We start from the raw sequence: 16,963 nt of genomic DNA on the forward strand, positions 1-16,963 counted from the left end.
AAACACAACAGGCAAGATGGCGGACTCGGTTGCAGGTAGGTTTGCCGGGAAAAAAGTTGAGAAATCAGATGATAACAACAATAAAATCAAGGCATGCATGTTACAGATTAATATTGTAATAAGGAAATTCCAAGAAACTATGTATAACTGCAAAACATATCTTCGCAATCACAAATAGAGCTTTCGATACTGAAACAAGTGCTCACTCAAAAATCTCGTGCATCCAACTTGATCAAGATTTTGGTTGTCAAAAAAGAGGACTATCTCGGTCGAATCGTAACGGTAAATAACTGTAATTTTGCCACCAGTTAATGTCAAACTGAATACATTAGGAGGGGATAGATTGGACGGATTGTCAGTGTAGTATCTGTGCAAATATTGATGTTGGAAGATGTTGCCTATCTGACAATGCATGGAATCTAAAATAAAGCGGTTTGGGAATGTGATCGTACCTCAGCAATCGATTCTCCAATCTCAATATTTCACTATGAAGGCACCAGTAATGTTTTCTTTTCATATGTACTTGTAATCAAGATGCCAAACAAAATACATACCCGAATACGCCTTTGGCCATGTCACTACAAATTGAACTAGTTTTTCAGGCAGATTCCTATATAAAATCTTCTATTTCCTAATCATAGACATATCAGTTGTGCACATGACTTGGTGAATTTCTTCTTTCTTTAGTTACTTCGTGATAAACAGTTTTGTTAATGTGACCTAATGGGGATGTACTTTGTGGCAGAAATATGCATTCTATATTTCCTTATATGTGAATAAAGAGTATGATTTCCATTTAAAACACAAAACTGGAAGCAGTTTCATGCATCTGCCATGTTATTTTACTCAGAACTTCACCTCCATTTTACAAATGTATGTTATCTACAGTAATGTTGTGGTTGCAACATTATTATGTGAAATTGCTGTAGTTTATACTTGCCAACAAACGATCAGATAGGACAAAGTGGCCACAGGACACTCTGATAACGATGTTTCATACTTGAAAAATACTTCTGAGCAACCTTTTGTTTCAGTGAATCTCATTTCACCATCAGAAGGAAATGAAATAAGTTTGTACCCTATCTTTTCACTGAGATTGTTAATGGGATTACTTTATGAATTTGGGGCGGTGGGGTAGCCTAGTGGTTATAGCGTCCGCTCGTCAGGCGGAAGACTGAGTTTAGTTTTACGCCGCTTTTAGCAATATTCCAGCAATATCACGGCGGGGTACAATGGGCTTCACACATTGTGCCCATGTGGAGAATTGAACCCGGGTCTTCGGCGTGACGAGCCAACGCTTGAACCACTAGGCTACCCAACTGCCCCTCAGGCGGAAGAACCGGGTTCGATTCCCCATATGGGTACAATGTGTGAAGCCCATTTCTGGTGTCCCCTGCCGTGACATTGCTGGAATATTGCTAAAAGCGGTGTAAAACTAAGCTCACTCACTTTATGAATTATTTATGTGTATTCAAGAATTCACCGGTTTCCTTCAGCAACTTTGCACTATCACTGTAACATATGTTACAATTGTAATTATGCTTTCTTTGTATCATAATAATTCTTGTAGTTTTTGTATTATATTCGGATGAATACCAAACCTAATCACCAGCACAGCCACCTCTCGACCTTCCATGAAATGATAGGGGCGGTGAGGTAGCCTAATGGTTAAAGCGTTGGCTCGTCACGCCGAAGACTCGGGTTCGAATCCCCACATGGGTACAATATGTGAAGCCCATTTCTGGTGTCCCCCGCCGTGATGTTGCTGGAATATTGCTTAAAGCGGCGTAAAACCAAACTCAGTCAGTCAGTCAGTCCATGAAATGATAGCTTGACAACTGGTAGCCTGAATCATATACTCCTCCAATAAGGGTAAAATGGAATGATTCTCATGGCTGGAAGCTGTAGCAGGCATTGTGTATTCATGCATTATCACCAGCTTATGATGTTTTCTTAATTAACAGAAATGAGTGATTTCTAAGCATGTCCATCATATTCCAAAAACGGATTGTAACAGCTTCATTGATGCTGATACCATGACTCTTGAAGCAAGCTGTGACCCCATTACACACTGTGATCTTAATGCTGCGATTGTCATTAGTTTATATTGAGTTTATAGTTGTATGTGATTACGATTGTCATGTAGATATTGGCAAAAACTTAGATTACAATTGAAACTGACTTTTGCTCCTGACTTAGCTCAATGTTGGCCTCTAAGCAGGTATAGATAAATTCCTCCCACTAGAATTTCTTATGGTCAGCTTGTATTAGTCCATATACTGAGACTTGTCTACTGACAGTTAATGGTGGTCTAATTAATGGAAATAATCGAAGATTGACTAATTGAGCAATCAATCATGTTTTCTCATAATTGAACGCAAACAATTTTGGAACACTTGTTTGCATTAACAATATTTTTCACAAGGTTGGTTTTGTCTGTTACATTTCATAAGCACTACAAGCTTGTTCCAAGTCATGATTGAATTTATCTTAAAGACTAGGAAATTTATGTTCCTAACATACTAGTCATACTTTAAAGATGTGAAATTTGCAAATGCATTTTGTGCAATTTGAAAATAAAATGCGGAAGAACTACATGTTTTTACTATATTTTTTTGTGCATTAAGAAACATAACCAGCAAAATTTAATAAATGAAGCTAACCAATTATTTTCGATGGTTGCTCTGTTGCAATGAAACAACCATCACTTATGAGGTTTTAACCAATTCCCAACACTCCTGACAGTAATGCCAAAGTACAACTCCATGGTTTGGGCACACACTGTGATGATAATGCAGTCACAGCTGCTTCATTATTTTCCAAGTGAAAACAATTATCAGGATATGGTAATGGTGTTCATTACACATACACATTACACATAGTTGTTTACACTAGAGGCAATTCTGTTGTTTGTAGATGTGAAATACAGAAGTCTAAATTAGGAAAACAACCATTTCTTTTCTTATTTTTAAAATTTGGCTAGATGTCATAAGGACTAGTTGACTGAACATGCTATTTTTCTAGTGCTGTGCTTTGGGCACAATATATCAGTAGTATTCGGGTGTGCTGTTGTATCTCACACTGCAGAATAGGTGCTGTTGTTGGGATTGTGGGTTAGAACTGGTTCAGTGGTAACAGTTTCAAGAGATGGTCAAGCTTGTGTGGATGGATGCTCATGTCAGCCACTGGTTTGTCTGGTTCAGATTCATTTGTTTACAGACCACTTTCATGTAGGTGGAATATTGCTTTGTCTCCAAATGAGAATGATGAATGGCGAAGTAACTCAAGATCGAGAATAGTCTAGTAAATGTTTTTATCATAGTGTGGCAGTAAACACCGAACAAACAGAAGTTTGAATATATGACAATTTCAGGGATATGTCATGGTGTAGGTCTGTAAGTTTATCATTCAAAATTTTCCATTTTATTCTACCATTCAACATGTCTAACATTAGATCATAATGAAACTGAGGACTGCAGGTAACGTCAGTACATGACACGTTTTATGGATAACTGTAGGCAACATTGCAGCCTGTGAAATTGCGATATGCACAGACTTCGTTCAGCTAGTATAACACATATTTTTCACAACATTATCTAGTATCTGTTTTTTATGAATACATTCAGTCAGAATGTAGTGTTGTCTTGCATTTGTGATGAAACACAAGAAGTAGGTTTGATTCAACCATTGATATGAATGATATTTTCAGATTCAACTAAAAGTGAAGATAGTGAAAACAATACAGAGAGTACTGAGAGGGTGAGTAAAATGATTTCATTCACTAATAACCTTTGTGTATGACACATGTTAAAGATTGTCCCAGCTTGATTATTTAGAGGACCTATATTGGATGACGATTGTACCTAAAGAGTGGTTTCCAACCTTTTATGTGTCATACCAAAAGATGCTGGTCCTCCTTGTTACCCAGCCTGGCTAGTCTCAGCATTAAGTACATAAAACAAGGACTGGTTGGTTTGAAGTCAGTGTACTGTATTGAGTAGTGTTTCCCTATTTAACTCTGACATGGTATCACAGTGGGCTTGCTCTGTGAAACAGGCATATGTCCATGTATACACACACACGTGTATGCACTGCTACTACTTGTACTACCTGTATAAAGGTCCGGGTTAGAATATTGATCTTCAGTAACCCATGCTTATCGTAAGAGGCAACTAATGGGATCGGGTGGTCAGGCTCGCTGACTTGGTTGACACATCACATGACATGTCATCATATCCTAATTGCGTAGATCGATGCTCATGCTGTTGATCACTGGATTGTCTGGTCCAGACTCGATTATTTACAGACCACTGCCGCAATATACCTGGAATATTGCTGAATGCGGCATAAAACTCAACTCACTCACTCACTACTTGTACATATATATTCTACTCATACCACAATAGTAAGCCCCATTTCACACAATCTTCATTATTTGCAGACTGTGATGTAATTGACTGACAGTAAATGATCAAGATTGGGCCATGTAGGATTAATATGAGCCACTGATGACGTTTTCAATGCACATATGGTGCAATGATGCAGTCCAGAATGATTCCTTTCTCTTATGCATTTTTTGAATTTCTATCTTGAAGCATATTGACCATGTCTGCCATGAATGACTCCTGTTATAAAGTTGATAACTTGTTCCACGAATAGTGTGGTGATATATGGTAAAACTAGGCCATGATACAATATGTGTGACGATACATAGGTTATGATACATATTGTGTTATGCATATTTATGATAGATTGTGTAGAACTTCTTGAATATAAATATTTTAGTGCAGTCTCAAATTCAAAAGGAAAAACTGGGTTTTGTCCTCATGTTCAAAGGGTATTTTTAGTTGTGAATTTAAAATGTCAGTTGCAATTTTGCAATATTTGACAGATTAAAATGCTAGGGATCATTAAATGAATAATTTATTTTAGCAAGGGTATCGTCTTGTATTGATACAGAAACAATGTATTGTTTCTTGTGTCATTGTTTGCAAGCTCATGGTGCAGCCAACAAATTATGGCTTCATCCCTACTGCTAAGTAGGCTTAAAAGAATGATAATCGGAAATATCATTGATAGGAAAAATATTAACGATTAACGACACGAAACTGTCTCATTGATAATATATTACCGGTACATATACTATTGTGATTTCATAAAACCTTTATGTACACACACAATACACAAAAGTTACATCTTTAATCATGGGCTGCTTCTGAATTATGTTCATAACGATTATTACTAATGTTAGTAATTCTTTCATAAAATGTCACCACTCACCAGTAACTTGAAAAATGTTACTGGTAAATGGTATGTCTAATAAAATACTTGGGTTGGGAATATCAGAAAGCAAGGATGTCTAAGTTCTAGTCACAATTAATTAATGTGATCAATGTAAGTAAGACTGCCTGACTTAATCCCCCTTTTATTTTATGATTGTTTACAGGTATCAACATCAACAGAGGGCCCAGCAGGAGCAGCAGGTTAGTTACCTTACAGAAGGCTAGGGTAGCTCAGTAGTGAAAGCACAGCTTATCACGGGCTGAACATCTAGGTTTGATTTCCCAATATGTTGAACCAAATCTCTTTTCATGATGTTGCTAGGATATTGCAGCATAAAGCCATAGTGGGTATTCTACCCTCAGATAATAATTTTATGAAAGGTATAGTGGTGTTGCTTTTGTTTTCTTTATCAGTGTGGAGCATGTCCAAATACAATAATATATGCCTTGTGCCTTTTCTATTTTGAATTGGTTTCAATGAGCCCATGCTTGGAGTACATGGATTAATTGGTCAGTTTGGTAGGGAGACAGAGAAATTCATGATAACCATGTAGAATGATGGTCTTGACACCAAATATTTGAATTAAAAATACACTTGATGTACCAGAACCCAAGATAAGTTGTGAATGTGCATAGAATGCAGTGTAAAACATGCACAAATCACCATACCTCATTAATTATTTAGTTCCTGGTGTACCATATTCGCATGAAAAATGATAAGTTAATGATGTATAGTAAAGTATCACACCTGGTTTATTATGGCTTAAACATGCACTGCTGTTACCAGCATATACAATATGTGACAGATGCAGGTTAGAGGTCCTGAAACACAGTTTTCAACATAATTCTTTAAAACAGGTTGGCTCATTAGTTTGAAAATACTCATATGGACTGGTCCCAAGCATGTAAATGGAGTAACAATGTATTTTTTAAAATGTTGTTGAACACCCCACTTCGCAATATTGCAGCTATGTGGTGGTGGTCTGTAAATAATCAAGTCTGGACCAGGCAATCCAGTGATCAACAGTGTGTGTGTTGATCTACGCAATTGGGATGTGATGACAAGTGTCGTATCCCAATTGTGTAGATCAATGCTCATGCTGTTGATCACTAGATTTTAAATGTAATTAAAACAAAACCATCAGTACCCAATGTAAATGATAACATGTGAGTAATACTCAGTGGCTGAAGAACTGTTATTGTCAGGATCTCAACAGGAGGCAAGCTGGTTATTCTCGTAATTGTGTGTAAATGTATGTAATTTCAGATCCTCCTCATAGGAATGGGGCATCTGTGATTCAGCCTTCCAAGCTTGGTGGATTTAGGCCTGGATTCTCAGGTACATATATTTTAATTACCTTGTAATTATTTCATTTATATTCACTGAATGTATGTGAGGTAGTTTATCATTTGAACACTGTTCAACAGTTTTACTTTTTGATGCAATCTGTAATGGTACTTTAACATCATAAACCTTTGTCATTACAAATATGATTTTGCTAAACATGTTAAATTGGTCCCGATTTTGTGTGTGACTTTGAACAAATATGCCTTCCGTTATGCTAAGTAATTTTATGTTTTTCTTCTCCAGCATTTGGGGGATCAGGGGCGAATACCGGTAAGATAAAGTAGAATAATGTTTACTGTTTAATTGTTTTTTATGAATCGTTGAAGTTTTAGTTTTACACCCATCCATGACAGTGTTGGAACTCCTAGCCATGGTAGATTGTAATGTGTTAGTATTGTGGCCATAAAATACATTGTCCACAGAACCATAGAGGGTAACCACATCAACAGTCAATCGGGTACTGATGTCAACTGAGGGATGAATTTGTGCTCTGTTAGGCCAACAAATGTAAATAATTAACAAAATATAGTTGTATTGATATCAGGGATAGAAATGCATTTTTTTTCAAACGGTGCCATAGGGCACAAAACAGATAATTTAGGTGTGCCTTTGTGAAAAAAAGTGTGCCCATCCCTTTTGATGATCTGGACTTGAAACATCACAACAGTTGTCATATTTCAATTTATTGGTTAATAAATCAGCATACATCATGTAAACCTGTAAACTTGAGAGATGGATTCCCTGAACACTATCATGACTCCAAGAATAGTTCAGCTTCATTAGTCCTGGACCCATGAACAAACCCACAAGCTATGTTATCATCCTAAATGGGAATTCCTGTCATGGGCACTAGAATTCAATATGGCCATGTTAAGCTGTGAGATTGACTGTACCAACAGGATTTTCCCCCGACTCATAAACATGGGGGTCCCTGGAACCCCCAGTTATTAATTTATTGCATTTTCCATTACATGAATCATGGTGAGCATTGTTTGTATTTTTGGTGTCACTCCATTGCACTGTGAAAATATTTCATTTAAATATTTACCACTATTTCAATCACTGGATATACAAGATTTTTAAATGGGAAAGTCTGTAGCTCTTTGTAGTAATAAGTCAATAGCAGAAACGTTTATAGCGAGCAGCACATAGGTGTGGTTCTTGTAATTAATGCTTGTAGCAACAGTGTGGGGGATTCGATGGTGGCAATAGCTGTGTGGTGTAATGGTGAACAGCACTAGCTGTGTGTAGTAATGGGTGATGGCACCAGCTGTGTGGAGTAATGGGTGACAGCACCAGCTGTATGGAGTAATGGGTGATAGCGCTAGCTGTGTGGAGTAATGGGTGATAGAGCTAGCTGTGTGGAGTAATGGGTGATAGCACTAGCTGTGTGGAGTAATGGGTAACAGCACCAGCTGTATGGAGTAATGGGTGATAGCACTAGCTGTGTGGAGTAATGGGTGATAGCGCTAGCTGTTTGGAGTAATGGGTGATAGCACTAGCTGTGTGGAGTAATGGGTGACAGCACAGCTGTGTGGAGTAATGGGTGATAGCACTAGCTGTGTGGAGTAATGGGTGATAGCACTAGCTGTGTGGAGTAATGGGTGATAGCACTAGCTGTGTGGAGTAATGGGTAACAGCACCAGCTGTGTGGAGTAATGGGTGATAGCACTAGCTGTGTGGAGTAATGGGTGATAGCACTAGCTGTGTGAGTAAGTAACTAGCTGTGGAGTAATGGGTGATAGCACTAGCTGTGTGGAGTAATGGGTGATAGCACCAGCACTAGCCATGTGTGGAGTAATAGCTGTGTGGAGTAATGGGTGCAGCCAGCTGTGTGGAGTAATGGGTGACAGCACTAGCTGTGTGGAGTAATGGGTGATAGCACTAGCTGTGTGGAGTAATGGGTGATAGCACTAGCTGTGTGGAGTAATGGGTGACAGCACTAGCTGTGTGGAGTAATGGGTGATAGCACTAGCTGTGTGGAGTAATGGGTGATAGCACTAGCTGTGTGGAGTAATGGGTGGATAATGGCACCAGCTAGCTGTGTGTGGTGGAGTAATGGGTGATAGCACTAGCTGTGTGTGGATGGGTGACAGCACTAGCTAGCTGTGGAGTAATGGGTGACAGCACTAGCTGTTTGGAGTAATGGGTGATAGCACTAGCCATGTGGAGTAATGGGTGACAGCATCAGCTGTGTGGAGTAATGGGTGATAGCACTAGCTGTGTGGAGTAATGGGTGATAGCACTAGCTGTGTGGAGTAATGGGTGATAGCACTAGCTGTGTGGAGTAATGGATGATAGCACTAGCTGTGTGGAGTAATGGGTGATAGCACTAGCTGTGTGGAGTAATGGGTGATAGCACTAGCTGTGTGGAGTAATGGGTGACAGCACTAGCTGTGTGGAGTAATGGATGGTAGCACTAGCTGTGTGGAGTAATGGGTGATAGCACTAGCTGTGTGGAGTAATGGGTGATAGCACTAGCTGTGTGGAGTAATGGGTGATAGCACTAGCTGTGTTGAGCAATGGGTGGAGTAATGGGTGATAGCACTAGCTGTGTGGAGTAATGGGTGATAGCACCAGCTGTGTGGAATAATGGGTGATAGCACTAGCTGTGTGGACTAATGGTTGACAGCACCAGCTGTTTGGAGTAATGGGTGATAACACAAGCTGTGTAGGGTAACCTGTGATAGCACTAGCTGTGTGGGATAATGGGTGATAGCACTAGCTGAGAGGGGCTATTGGCGATTGCAGTTTTACTGGAGTTGCTGTTTCCAGCCTACAGATGTGTGATTCAGATATGTTACATCATATTCATGTTTGTATAGGTGCTTTCTCAACCAACCCATTTGCTCCACGTGCCACCCTGAAATCTGATGTCGTATCTACTGGGTCAGCACACCCTCACCCACATGAAGGTACAGGTTGGTTGTCTCCCTTTGTTACCCCTTCCTTGGCTGCCATTGTTACCAAGCTGCTGCTGGCTGTAGAGGTGGTTTTGCGCTGATTGTTGCTCCTGTAGAGACCTGCCTACCCCTGTACAGGGTTCAATAATTACGCTGGCTCATGAAGCAAATGCCATAATCACTGATTTAGAATATTTATTAAATATTCAGAGTAGTTTGATTGTCTAGTGGAAGTTCTTGTCATCTCCAGAAGCTAATACTAGGCACTAACTTTACACAAAATACATCCATACTTTAAATGTTATAATTTTGATGTAACATAGTGTATTTTTGTATTTTACACTCACTTTGACATGAAACACAAGCGCTTTGGAATAAAAAAATTAAAAAATAACCCTTGTTCTGTGAAAGGCATTTAGCTTTCATCCAGCCTACCACGAGTTATCTCGTCACAATATGGCTGAATACCTTGAGAATTCTGAGGACTACCTGTTCCTGTACCGTCATCTGTGTACACATTTATGCCAAACATGTGAAGTTAATTTTTATTTTCTGCACAAAATAATGGAACATTAAAAGTAGAGTGTTTCATTTTTTAAAGAAGATTGATCAATGATACCTGCGAGTTTCATTGAAGATTTTCCAGCATTTGTATGGAAATAGCTTATATGTTGTAGTGAGTACAAAGAATAATTTTAACATGGAAGAAGCTCAAACTTTCTATTCTGTTGTGCCTATATGTAAACAGTGAACTAGGTCATGTAGGAGCTACAGTGAGTGAGTGAGTCTGTCTGTTCTTGCTTATTTTTTCCATTCTTAAGCCCCATTCACAAGCACAAACTTTACTCATGTAAGTAAATTTGCACATGTGTAAATATACATACGTGTGTAATAGTAAATTTACTTTGCATTCACATGGAATTTATGAAGAGTGAGTAAACTTGAAAGTGCAAATAATAAATGCATTAAATTGTCTAATTTTTTATCTGAACTTCAACAGAGAAAGATGTTCTCTTATCACTGGTGCTTTAGAAGACAAACACAGTATTAGATATGTACTGCTCTTGCAATAGGTCTGTCACAAGAAAGACTGTCTGTGTGCTGGAACAACATGAATAAAGACTGGTATGATAATGTTCGAATGAACAAAGGAGTTTTTGATCTTATCTGCACACAACTGCAGGATTACTTAAAAGCTAGTGACCAAGCTGTTTGCCAAACTTGGGATGTACGAATGAAAGTTGCAATCGCAATATACTGGATGGCTTCAACTTCAGAATGTTGAACTGTGGGGAATTTGTTTGGTGTAGGGAAGTCCACCGTTTGTAAATGCATTCATGAAGTTTTTCAGACCATATGTGATGTTTTGGTTATGCAATATGTATTTTTTCCCCTAAATGAAGATGACATGACACAATTTACTCGCAGTGCAAATTTGCACATGTGTAAATATACTTTTGCACCTGGTCCTGACCACATGTAAATTTGCTCCTAGTGTATATTTACATATGTGTGTAAATGTGTTCACATGACACATTTACACATCGTATGTAAAGTTTGCTCATGTGTGTATATATACACATGTGCAAACAGGTGCATGTGAACAGGGCTTTAGCCTGTGTGTTTCTTTTTGTACATGAAATGCAAACCGATCAGCTTGCATAGAATATGCTTCTGTTGCTGTTTAGATTTAGTCATCATTCAAATGTGGTGAGAAAGAGTGGATCTGCTCTAGTATCTCAGCAGCTGAAAGTCAGCATCTAATGCTGAAGCAGATAACTTAACCATTGCCATTGTGCAAATAGAGATTGATATCCAGGGCTACAAATAAGGGGCGTACAGGCGTAATGTACGCCTAAAATTCAATGATGTACGACATAATATAGGACTTCAAGCGTATCATGTACACACATAAATACCTTTGTACATCTAACATATATAAAGTTTACTAGCTGAAAAGTTGTTTAATATTATAAATAACAAACCACATCACCGGCTCGCTCACACAGAAATATGTCAGTACTCCTTCAAAATTCTCAGTACACCTCCACTTGCAATAAGGTGTAAGTACACCCACATCCTCAAAATTTATCTGGAGCCCGGGATATCCATGGCACATTAACTGTGTCCATGTGTCTATACTTGTACAGGACGATACAGGTTTGCTGTAGAGTTAAAGTGTTAGCTTCTCATACAAGATACAGGTTCTATGTTCTGCTCAGGTACAATAGCCTCAGTCAATCTGACTCCTGACCCTTTTGTCAAAAACCTACAATTAAATAATGATGTTTGTAAGTTTCATAAATTTTTGGGTCAGGTGAAATAGAAAAAGAGACCTTCGTGCGAAAGAATGTAAGAGTTTCTATGCACATTTGATAACCATCAATCTTTTCATTTCTGTAATAGGTTGCAGACTTGTTAGAAAGGAAGAAGGATTTGGGAAGTAAAGGAACTATTCAACAAGTAATTGGGACCTAAACACCATGTGCATCATGTGAAGTAGTCAGGCTAAATCTGACAACGATTCACTGCATGTTCCTCTTGATATGGTGTTCATTGTAACAGGGATATAGAAATGTATGTCATCATTTTCAGGTCTCATCGCACCCAGTCGATTCATGGTCAACCCATGCATGCCCCACGACAAGTCCGCATCGCAAAGTGATAATGATTCTGATGTAGATGGTAAGTCATTTAGTTTTTACCTGAAGGCAATTTAGGCAATCAGCGTTAGTATTAAATTTTGCCTTGGAACTCTCTTCTGAGAGCTATTGGTTGATTGGGGAATTCCATTGCTTTGCTACACAGCAAAGTTCATGTGGCATAAAAGTCCAAAGTGATGTAGCAGTGCGTGGCAATAGGTGATAGCTTGGAGGTTAATGGATGTTGACTTTTACCACTTTTGTGAAGTCCATAAGCATGGTGCTGACAATCCTAGATACATATGGAGGCAAACCAGGAAGTGAGCCAAGGATCCAAGGGACACAACTCTTCACAGTGAATTATCTTACACAACCTGTGTCTGTTTGCCCAGTAGCAAACGAAAATACTGATCAAGGCTAAATTTACCGGCCTCATCATCGGTAATAATAGATCTTAGAATTACCGGCCTCATCATCGGTAATAATAGATCTTAGAATTACCGGCCTCATCATCGGTAATAATAGATCTTAGAATTATATTGTTTCACTGAGCCTGTTTACGACCAGCCAGTTTAGGTAATTTGCACATGTCAGACGTTTGACCCATGTGAAGTATTATCTTAACATGTCCTGATATCATAAACATATTTCATTTGAAATTTCTACCGGACATCAGGACCATCAGCCCTAAAATGTACTGGTCCCAGTAAGATCTTACTGGTTAGTTATATCTAGTCAGTATCCGAGAACGGAAACATTGATATGAAAAATACATAGGCCACTTGCCATTGTTGGAGGATCTTGTGTCTTACAATGGAACCCACATCAATGTCAGTAATGATGTAAAATAGCCACTGGGGGATATGTTGAGGAACAAGGTAATGACAGCAAGTGATTGTTGTAGTCCCGGGGGAGAACCGCAAGTTCCAGCTGCGACCTTCAGCCCTGACGAACCAAGTGGAAACACTGAAGAGTAAAGGTCAGGGTCAAGTAGTTCAATTCTTTGATTTGCACTAAAAGTCTTTTAATGTGCCTAAAAAGATCTTTGGTTGGCATGATTAAAGCTAGGAAGAGTAATAGCAAACTAATAGATAGGCACATCAGGCGAATACTAGATGCAACAGTAACTTGTGGCAGTGTCCCTTGTTTGGTATTAAACAGTGTGTCACATGTATATTTGCTAGTCTTAGGGATTAAATGAAAGATCTCAACTGTTTTCGAAAGGTTTACTTTTTCAGGCTGTGCGAGAGAGTGAGTAATGTTTTATGTCGCTGTTAGCAATTTTACCACAATATCATGGCATGGCCACCAACAAGGGGCTTCACGCATTGTACCTATGTGGGGAATCAATCTCGGGTCTTCAGCGTGGCAGTTGAATGCTGTAGCTTCTAGGCTACTCCACTGCCCCTCAGGCTGGGTGAGACAATTAAGAATACATTTTTCATCACAACCTTTTTCAGGACGAACCTCACCACAACCTGCTGTTCAGTCATCAATACTCAAGCCTGCTACGCTACCTGATCCTCGACAGCCCCAAGACAGTAAAGGTGAGTTTATCAAGCTCTAGACACTAGAAGCCTTGTTATTGTGAGAGGAGGCGACAAGTGAAAGTTATTCATCCCAGCCAAAGTCTTGGTGAAATGTAAATGTTAGAGCCAGAAGAACAGTTGTGTGACAAGGACTATCATCTTGATGAGAAGTTCCTGATTGGTTGGTCAGTAGTCAGTATAATTTGGGTCCTATAGTCAGTAATCATTGAGTTTTCATCTTTGCGAAAAAACAACACGTGAATTGTAGGTAAGTTGAACTAAAATATGAGTGCCGATCATCATTGGGTGACAACTAGAATTTCTGTTTCACAAACACCAAGCAACAGTGATTTTGAAGCCTATAAAAATCAGTAGGACAAATGTCCTGAGTGGGTGTCTGGCGATAGGCCATTGACCTAAAGCTCTTTTTCACATTTTTTAAATCCCAATGCCATCATATAACTAAATTGTTAATGACATTTAATGTTGCAACTTGGATTCTATATATACAGCAAAATTAAAAGATGTAATCCCACTGTTGATAAATATGAAATTTATTTTTCTTATATTTTTCAAATAATACAACTACAACTTAAATAAATTGATTTTTTAATGAAAATGCAAGCATTTATAACGTCCAGATATTATCACAAAAGAGGCAAAAACTATGGCGATTTTTTTTCCATTTGTGACATGTCATAACATCCCTGTGCCTTTTTCTTTTATATTTTCATTTTTACGTAATCAGAAAATTATTGTAAAAAGATTTCTTAAATAATATGTATGGTCGCCTATTTCCCGACATCAGTGGCTTTCCGCTCGGTAACATGACACAACAACGGAAAAAAGCTTCGTATGAATAACATGCGAGGCGAATTGTTTGATGGCGGGTATCGTTCGAAAGCTCTGAACAACAACACTATCACTATACCCTTGCTGAGAGTATTTTCACAGTTGTAAGAAGCGATTTTATTGGATAAAGATTGGTTTCTAATGACGCTTTTTCGCCAAAGTCTGCTATAAGGGTCGTGATTGGTCAAAATCAGACACGTGACATAAGGCAGCCAACCATATTACGGCAATGGATACCGTCCTCGTAAACGAAAACTTTTAGATTTAGACGAAAGTCGCTATCTATACGTAAATTATGGAACTTATTGGACGTATTGTGCTAGGTTATGACCTGTGTCGCATTAAACATCGTGTCCAAGTGTGAAGATTGAGGCGGCGAAACGAAAGCCGAGATGTCACTTGTCAGTGACTTGACTTGCATTACATGATCGCACAAAAAGATGGAAATAGTAATTTTATATGTACGTTTGACAACTTTTATGAATGCTATTGTTGATTTTATTCATTAGTTTATTCAATTTATTTAATGATTTCGTTGAAACAGGGTGGGGTCGGGAAACCCCATTTCTGATTGTCCAATGCTTAAAATAGCAGCCAATCGCGCAATCCATTACATGTACATTTGGCAGCTTATTGTGATAAAAATGGATGCGTAAATACATACACGCCGCAGAAACATGATCAAGATTTCGTGGTTAGTTTTTGATGAATTTTTAAATGATAATGTTCGTAATTTATTAGGTCCAATATGTGAAAATAACATAGAAATTATCTATCGGCCCGAGTGTCCTAATTAGTAAGAAAGTAGTCGGTCATTTGAAAATGTTATCGGACTATGACCGAAGGCTGATGACAATCTGAAACCCTGAGCAATTACTGTGGCTATTTTGTGTCCTTGAATCAAGATGTATACAGCTTTTACAAGTTTTTAGCATGATTACTCTGAACATTAAGGTTTAGTTTACCCAGAGCGGTTTACTATGGGCATTTTACATAATATTTTTCAATATAAATCTGACTCAACGTATGTCTGGGATAATTCTTTATTTCCTCCATTGTGTTAAATGCAGAAAATTTTCTCCAAAATTTGTACTTAGATAGATGTGGTGGTGAATTAATGCCATTTGATAGTTTGGGATTTTTGTCCCCTACCGCGGAACGGGGGACTATGTATTCAGCGGCGTCCGTACGTTACGTCCCGATTCTTGTTAACACGATATCTCATGAACTGTTGTACCCAATGTCTTCAAATTTGGTGACAGCCTACATTGGGGGATTACGCAGACACCAGTCGATTTGGTTGACCTTGACCTTATTTTCAAGGTCACCTCGACACTTTCACCGCTTTTCAAACTCTTGTTAAAGTGATATCTCATGAACTGTTGTACCCAATGTCTTCACATTTGGTAACAGCCTACGTTGGTGGATTATGCAGACACCAGTCAATTGGGGTGACCTTGACCTTTTTTTCAAGGTCACCATGACACTTTGACAACTTTGCAAACTCTTGTTAACGCGATATCTCATGGACTGTTGGGGGATTATGCAGACACCAGTCGATTTGGGTGACCTTGACCTTATCTTCAAGGTCGCCATGACACTTTGACAACTTTTCAAACTCTTGTTAACGCGATATCTCATGGACTGTTGTACCCAATGTCTTCAAATTTGGTAACAGCCTACGTTGGGGGATTATGCAGACACCAGTTTATTTGGGTGACCTTGGCCTTATCTTCAAGGTCATCACGACACTTTGACAGCTTTTCAAACTTATTTAAACGCAATATCTCATAAAACATTGCACCCTATGTTTTCAATTATGTTGACAGCCTACATTGGGTGATTATGCAGACACCAGTCATTTCAGGCATCTTGTATGTGACCAAAAAATAAAAAGTAGTAAATATAGATATTCCATTCTGTAGCAGCGGGGGACATTGCCATATCAGTGGCAAACACTTGTTGAAAAATGTATTTTGAATTCCCATGGCAGCAACGGTGTCGTGCCGGGAAGGCTAAAATTTATTTTTCAGATGTCCCGGGAAGGCTTAAATGTATATTTCGGATTTCCCGGGAGAGCTAATATCCAAGGGAGTAGGGGAGTACCGCCAATGCTGAAGATAAGGTGCCGAGAGGCATAATCTATGTCGGAAGTAGATAGATTTCTTTTCAAAACATTGTATAGTATTACTGTTATCTGTACACTGGTTGATAACATTTTATAAATTGCACATTTCGATGAGTTGGACAGCTCACTAAGGAGAAACTGAATAGCCTGATCATGTTTTCTTTGTTTTATAACTATTAGTTAATCTAGTGGTAATTCCTGCCTTAACCATATTTCACTTAATCCAATGTTTGACAAAATACTTTTAACCTGATACGCCTGATTTTTGACACCGCGGGT

General features: G+C 38.6%; 1 protein-coding gene across 2 annotated transcripts in view; it reads left to right on the plus strand.

Annotated features, from left to right (window-relative positions):
• The window catches only part of LOC124255085, a 21,659-nt gene continuing 4,696 nt past the window's right edge, over window positions 1-16,963 (plus strand). Inside the window, exons 1-9 of one of the 2 annotated variants that reach the window (XM_046688919.1) lie at window positions 1-35; window positions 3,710-3,759; window positions 5,447-5,483; window positions 6,550-6,621; window positions 6,874-6,900; window positions 9,456-9,551; window positions 12,129-12,218; window positions 13,080-13,154; window positions 13,636-13,722. In XM_046688919.1, the coding sequence (XP_046544875.1) occupies window positions 17-35; window positions 3,710-3,759; window positions 5,447-5,483; window positions 6,550-6,621; window positions 6,874-6,900; window positions 9,456-9,551; window positions 12,129-12,218; window positions 13,080-13,154; window positions 13,636-13,722 (553 nt within the window). In that variant the 5' untranslated portion in view covers window positions 1-16. The remainder of the gene's footprint in view (window positions 36-3,709; window positions 3,760-5,446; window positions 5,484-6,549; window positions 6,622-6,873; window positions 6,901-9,455; window positions 9,552-12,128; window positions 12,219-13,079; window positions 13,155-13,635; window positions 13,723-16,963) is intronic. The other variant, XM_046688920.1, reaches the window with a different exon arrangement.

The sequence above is a fragment of the Haliotis rubra genome, unplaced genomic scaffold, assembly GCF_003918875.1.
Source record: "Haliotis rubra isolate DU_JTF1 unplaced genomic scaffold, ASM391887v1 Scf592, whole genome shotgun sequence".
Classification (NCBI taxonomy): Eukaryota; Metazoa; Mollusca; class Gastropoda; order Lepetellida; family Haliotidae; genus Haliotis; species Haliotis rubra.